The sequence below is a fragment of the Triticum urartu genome, unplaced genomic scaffold (genome assembly GCF_003073215.2).
Source record: "Triticum urartu cultivar G1812 unplaced genomic scaffold, Tu2.1 TuUngrouped_contig_2107, whole genome shotgun sequence".
Classification (NCBI taxonomy): Eukaryota; Viridiplantae; Streptophyta; class Magnoliopsida; order Poales; family Poaceae; genus Triticum; species Triticum urartu.
This window is the reverse complement of record NW_024112574.1, coordinates 11765-18763: the sequence shown is the minus strand read 5'-3', so window position 1 is coordinate 18763 and position 6999 is coordinate 11765. Positions and strand designations below refer to the sequence as shown.

Sequence of the window (6999 nt, the reverse complement as noted above, 5' to 3'; positions counted from 1 at the left end):
AAGAATTTAAAACATTTAATGAATTTGGATAAGAGTTCATGAATTTTAAAAAAGTTAATGAATTTGAATTTTTTTACTTAAAAAACAAAATTTGAAAAAGTCACGAATTTCAGAAAAAATTGCAAATTTTGGTAAAAGATTAGATAATTTGGAAAAAGTTGATGAATTTGGTCAAAATTTCTGAATCTAAAAAAATCACTAATTTTAAAAAGAAAAGTTCACGAAAATTAAAATGAAGAAAAATAAAAAGGAAAATAAATAGAAAACAGAAAAGTTAAAAAAAATGAACAAACGGCAGCAGAAAACGGACAGAAAACACACAAAAGAAACCGGCCAGGCCACTCCTACACCAGTGCTAAGTGGGCCAGCCCGTTTCGTTAAGGAGCGCAGAAGGATTTGGCGTCGGACTGGTCGCCCGACTCCCTATCCTAGTCGACCGACCCATCGCGCCGTCCTGCCCTTATATTCGCCCGCAACGCCGGCGTACCTCGTCTCGCGTGCTCGTCCGCAAGCCAACTCACGACGCGCCCCGCACCCAACCGAACCACAGACCCGTCGCGCACCCCGACCTCTTCGCCGACGCGGCCATGGCGGCGGCGACGGTGAGCTCGGCGGGCGGGATCCTCGCCATGCTCCACGAGCCGGCGGAGGAGCTCAAGCTGCACGCGCTCGCCAGCCTCAACTCCGTCGTCCACCTCTTCTACCCGGAGATCTCCACCAGCATCCCCGCCATGTGAGCCCCTCCCCCTCTCTCGTATCTATCCTTCCCGCGATACCTAGTTGCCGCCGCCGCCTCTCGGCCGGCGCCCTAGATGCCGGCCGGCTGACGAGGATTCGGTAGGAGACAAGTTTCCCTAGATGATGTTTCCGTCCCGCGATTCGTTTGCTTGGCCTCGTCCGATCCGAGTGCGCGGATGTGCCCTCCCTGAGGGATACACAGAGTTCGACTTCGAAGCGAATTCACAAAACGATGGTACTGTATTTGGTAGCAATCGTAAAAATTTCAACTCTTTGCACTTTGATAGATATAACTGACAGTTGTAGGAGTGAGGTGTCAACTGAGGAGGGGAGACAATTCAGAAAGCTTTCAACTTTCAGTTTGGTGCAAGTTGTTTTACGAGTTTGATTCGCTCGGTTGCTTATAATCAGTTGTAATGCTTGCCCTGTGCTAAGAAACATCTTTGACAGACTGACAATTGAACTGTTACTTGCAAAGTTGCAATAGTTTAGGATGACATGTTTTGAAGTCAATCTATTGTTTGTTACCGAAGTTCAGATTATAAATTTCTTGTCTGAATTTCCAAGGAAGCAAATCAATAATTTGTTTCCATCATATCCTTTTGCCTGCAGCGAGAGCATGTATGAAGACGACGAATTTGACCAGAGACAGCTTGCTGCACTAGTTGTCTCTAAGGTAGGATCTCATGTTATTTTATACCTTTTCTAGAAGCGGCGTATTTTGCATTGCTTATATTAATGATGACTGCTGCGTATCATTATCATGTAGGTGTTTTACTACTTGTGCGAGTTAAATGATGCACTGTCATATGCACTTGGTGCTGGACCTCTGTTTGATGTTTCTGAGGATTCAGATTATGCTCAGGCTCTTTTAGGTGGAGGACTTGTCTTTATTTCTCAATCATTCTAGTTGTCTTAACTCTTAATTATGGGACGGAGGGAGTATTTCACATGAATTTCTTTTGCTCATAGTGTTGAATTGGTGGTTCTTTTGTTTCAGCCAAAGCATTAGATGAATATGCGAGTTTCAAGACAAGAGCTTCTAAAGCTATGGAGGAAGAAGAGAATGTGGATCCTAGACTAGAGACCATAGTGGAGAGGATGTTGGAGAGGTATGATGCAGGTATCCTCTTAATAAACCTACCATTTGCACATATCCTCTTATTTATCAGATGGAGTATTCAGCTAATGTTACTGTTTGCTGCAGGTGTATTCTTGACGGGAAATACCAACAGGCCATGGGTATGGCTGTTGAATGCAGGAGACTGGATAAGCTGGAGGGAGCAATTGCTCGGTGTGCTAATATTCACGGGGCTCTTTCATATTGCATCAACCTTTCTCATCAATATGTTAGTCACCGTGAATATCGTTCTGAGGTAGGGGCATTTTATATATCCTAATTTTTTTATGTTAAAAATTTATTTGGCAGTATGGTTGGTTTATTAAGTTAAAAGCAAGTAGTATTAGTTTAGAGTAATCAAAAAATAACATTCTTTATGTGTTGATCTAATCATTCATTTTATTGCCAGGTTCTTCGCTGTCTTGTTAAAATATACCAGACTTTGCCGCATCCAGATTATCTGAGCATCTGCCAGTGCCTTATGGTTCTGGGCGAGCCTGAAACTGTTGCGGATATATTGGACACACTACTTTCTGGAAGCCAGGTATATGTTTGTTCTTTACTCTGCCCACCACACTACTTACATTGTGGTCTCTGTTGCTTACTTGAGATATTGTGTTCATTATGCAGGATGATGCTCTCATTGCATACCAAATTGCTTTTGATCTAGTGGAAAATGAAAATCAGGCCTTCCTTCTGAATGTGGGGAATCGCCTGGACTCACAGACTCCTGGTCAGCCAGCTTTACCTGTTGATCAGACTGTTAACGCGGGTGCAACTAGCACAGAACCAGCGGGTGATGTTCAGATGGGAGATGGCACAACTACTTCAAACAGAAATGCTCACCCAGTGGATCCAAATGAGGCAGCGCATGCTGATAGGCTTGCAAAACTTAAAGCGATACTATCAGGGGAGAAGTCTATTCAGCTTACGCTGCAGTTTTTGTATAGCCACAACAGGTACACTTACTATGTCCTAAACGTTGAACCTTGGTCTCTTGCAACTTTTATATCTGACATCACCTTGATGGATTTGTTTCTTTCGTAGGTCTGATCTTCTAATTCTGAAGACAATAAAGCAGGCTGTGGAAACGAGTGGCAATGTTTTCCATAGTGCAACTATTTGTTCCAATGCGATCATGCATGCAGGAACAACTGTAGATACCTTCTTAAGAGAGAATCTGGTAAAATAAATAAAAAATCCGGTTGTTTTGTTGCCATGCAGTGTTTATTTTTTCGCCCCTGTAATGTCTCATTTTGGTATTGTCTTTTAGGAATGGTTAAGCAAGGCAACCAATTGGGCTAAATTTAGTGCAACAGCTGGACTGGGTGTCATTCATAGAGGCCACCTTCAGCAAGGTCGGGCTTTGATGGCCCCGTACCTACCTCAAAATGGTGCAGTTGGTGGTGGCAGTCCATATTCAGAAGGTGGTGCCCTCTATGCTTTAGGTTTGATTCATGCCAACCATGGCGAAGGAATCAAACAATTCCTCCGTGAAAGCCTTCGCAACACAAGTGCAGAGGTGACATTTTGTTCCTTGTCCTTCTCGCGTAATGCTAATTATGTTGTGACTTTTCTTAATCAAAACCGTATTATACAGGTCATCCAGCATGGTGCCTGTTTGGGACTTGGGCTTGCATCTCTTGGGACAGCAGATGAGGAAGTGTTTGAGGACATAAAGAATGTCCTTTACACAGACAGTGCAGTAGCTGGTGAAGCAGCTGGTATTGGCATGGGTTTGCTCATGGTTGGGACAGCCAGTGAGAAGGCCGGTGAGATGCTTGCTTATGCACATGATACACAGCATGAAAAGATTATCAGGTCAGTGCTGTTCAATAATTGTTGCGATATTTCTGAAGATGCATCTAGCTCATGTTTCTGACATCTCTCTCTCTCTCTCTCTCTCTCTCTCTCTCTCTCTCTCTCTCCGCAGGGGTTTGGCACTTGGCATCGCATTGACAATGTATGGCAGGGAGGAGGAAGCTGACACCTTGATCGAACAAATGACTAGAGATCAAGATCCCATACTACGTTACGGTGGTATGTACGCATTGGCTCTAGCGTACAGAGGAACTGCAAATAACAAAGCCATCCATCAGCTGCTGCATTTTGCTGTATCGGACGTCAGTGATGATGTTCGTAGGACTGCAGTTATGGGTCTTGGATTTGTTCTATACAACGAACCTGAGCAGGTCTGCCCTCTATTCAATTTTATTCCAAGGAACAACATAGACCTGCTGTTCATTATGCATTTATGCTGCTGCATCTCTTTGCCATCTAATAGAAAAAAAATGCTAAAATAAAAAATCGTCAATAGCTTTGATCCACACCTTGTCAATAGCTTTGATCCACAACTTACATCTTCTGTTCTGATCATGCAGACTCCAAGAATTGTGTCCCTGCTCTCTGAATCGTACAACCCACACGTTCGTTATGGTGCAGCTCTAGCTGTTGGGATATCCTGTGCAGGCACAGGGTTAAGTGATGCCATTTCTTTGTTGGAGCCTCTCACATCGGACGTTGTTGACTTTGTACGCCAGGGGGCTCTAATTGCTATGGCAATGGTCATGATCCAGACCAATGAGTCCTTTGATTCTCGTGTTGGAACATTTAGGCGTCAGTTGGAGAAGATCATTCTTGACAAGCACGAGGACACCATGAGCAAAATGGGCGCCATCCTTGCTTCCGGCATTCTAGATGCCGGTGGCAGGAACGTCACAATCAAACTTCGCTCGAGGAACAAGCATGACAAGCTCACTGCTGTGATTGGCCTCGCTGTTTTCACCCAGTTCTGGCACTGGTATCCTCTCCTATACTTCATCAGCCTGGCCTTCTCGCCAACGGCCATCATCGGTCTCAACTCGAATCTGGAAGTGCCGAAGTTTGAATTTATGTCGCATGCTAAGCCGTCCCTCTTTGAGTATCCGAAGCCGACAACCGAGCAGACTACAACTTCAGCTGTTGAGCTGCCCACGGCCATTTTGTCAACCTATGCCAAGGCAAAATCTAGGGCGAAGAAGGATGCAGAAAGCAAAGCTGCTGCTAACCAGGAGAAGACAGCAGCAGAAGCAGAAAGCAAAGCTAACCAGGAGAAAACAACGGAAGATGCTTCTGGTTCTACTTCTGGCAAGGCAGCTGATGCAATGCAGGTAAGAATAAAACCTCACTGTATCTGCTTGGCTTCAACTTTTTCCCATCACGGCAGAATTTTGCAAACTTTGGTAGGTTCAGGCCATAATTAATTAAACCATATGCTAGTCAACTAGACATCACAGCACAGTTGAGCATAGCTAGCCCTTAGCTGCTCAGTAATGAACCAACCCCAGTCAGTATGTGGCCTCATTTGGATTGACCGGTCTCTCTCAATCTTTGTTCCCAGGTGGACAGCACTGCAGAGAAGAAGGCCGCAGAGCCAGAACCGGCCTTCCAGATCCTGTCGAACCCAGCCCGCGTCGTCCCCATGCAGGAGAAGTTCATCAAGTTCATCGAGGGCAGCCGATACGTCCCCGTGAGGCCCGCCCCCTGCGGCGGGTTCATCCTCCTACAAGACACGCAGCCCAGCGAGGCCGAGGAGCTCGTTGTGCTCACCGACGCCCCTGCGACAGGGCAGCCGGTGTCGGGTGCCTCTGCCATGGCTGTTGACGACGAGCCCCAGCCGCCCCAACCTTTTGAGTACCTGTCCTGATTCGTGATCTGGGAGAGAATCGCCTGTATTTACATTTCTTATTCCCCTTTTCCAGTGTATTGTGTGGGAATTTGTTGTTTGTCGGAAACTGTGTAGAATCATGGCTTCATCAGAAGTTGAGAATTTAGCTGGAATGAGAATCGCCTGTATATAAGTTTCTCCTCGAGGTGTTGATAGTTATTTCTCCTTTCAAAAATATTAGTCTCAATTCTCAAAGTTATACTATTTCACTGGTAAATTTTGTGCAAAAGATCTTCCCATCAGCTCTCGATGAATGGTTTGATGGACTTTGCCATCAACCTACAGGGTCACCCGCCGCTATTCTTTGATACCCTGAAACAAAAAAGGCTTCTTTTATTGATCCCTTCACTGAGTGGCCCGACTTGCTTCCAAATTGAGATAATCTGTCTGGTTCCCTTCGTTGAGCTATCATTGTTTAGGTGTTTCGATGCAACTTTTCAGTGTTTATGTTTTGATTCCCTAATCACTGTTTGATCTTTTGTATAATCACGCTGGGAGAACTGCCAATAAAAGAGAATAAGCAGAGAAAAAGATTTGAACTGGAGTCTGCAGTATATGTGGGGATGCTTTGGAAAATGCACACCATCCTACTTTTTTTTTTGCGGGGTTCACACCATGCTACTGTGGCCTACACAAAACAAAGAGCACTTATAGAGAGGAAATGAGAAAAGTCTGGAAACTGCCCATAACACATTTGGAAACGGATGAAAACTTGGAAGTGGCAACGACTCAAAGTACACTTCCGGGATCTCCATCTCAGCATGCACATCGATGTTGATCGCCATGGCGGCCTTGAGTATCTGGCTCGCGCAGTCCCTCCTCTGTTGCAGCTTCCTCCTGGCCTCCTCGAGCAGCCCCTTGGGCGGCACCCGCGGCCACGACAGCCACCATTTATTAAAATCACATGAACTTTTTTATAAAAAATGGGAACAATTTCTTCATTACTAACATTGTATTGAGCTTGCGTTAATTAATTCGGATTGGAGGGAGTACATGGTTTTTAAAATGTACGAGAACCTTTTAAATTTCATGATTTATTTTAAAAAAATATGTGAACAATTTTTACAAATTTCAGGAATACTTTTAAGGTATGAGAAAACTTATCTTAAATTACATGAACACTATGTAAAAGTATGAAACACAGTGTTGATTCCATAAAAAAATCATTGCTTATACTTTTGTCGATTATTATATAAAAATAAATAATCATTTCAATATATTATTTGATTTTCTGCATGCACACAGCGTTGTCTGCTTTCCTTTTTTACAAACGTCGGAGGCGAACTTTATGGACTGGCCTATTATAGCGTTGAACGTGTGAGGCTAGTGATGTACAAGCGCGGCAGCTAAAGGGGCCGGCCCTGGTGAGCGGCGCGGGTGCTACTGACGTCTTGTGGGCCGGATTGGCACCCAAGAATATGATTCGGCCCACACC

The 6999-nt window shown here is 44.5% G+C and overlaps 1 protein-coding gene across 3 annotated transcripts; it reads left to right on the top strand.

Annotated features, from left to right (window-relative positions):
* Window positions 1–421: 421 nt before the first annotated feature.
* LOC125526863 (26S proteasome non-ATPase regulatory subunit 1 homolog A-like) lies at window positions 422–5741 on the top strand. 3 transcript variants are annotated; one of them, XM_048691479.1, is made up of 13 exons: window positions 454–733; window positions 1351–1414; window positions 1508–1613; window positions 1739–1850; window positions 1946–2114; window positions 2268–2402; window positions 2489–2817; window positions 2906–3041; window positions 3132–3380; window positions 3459–3679; window positions 3792–4050; window positions 4240–5007; window positions 5238–5741. In XM_048691479.1, the coding sequence occupies exons 1-13, from the start codon at window positions 588–590 to the stop codon at window positions 5541–5543; spliced, it is 3000 nt and encodes a 999-aa protein (XP_048547436.1). In that variant the 5' UTR covers window positions 454–587; the 3' UTR covers window positions 5544–5741. The 3 variants fall into 3 exon arrangements, with proteins under 3 accessions (XP_048547435.1, XP_048547436.1, XP_048547437.1); XM_048691478.1 differs by having other exon boundaries at window positions 422–733; window positions 3132–3679; XM_048691480.1 differs by lacking the exons at window positions 454–733; window positions 1351–1414 and having other exon boundaries at window positions 1507–1613; window positions 1739–1861.
* The last annotated feature ends 1258 nt before the right edge of the window (window positions 5742–6999 follow it).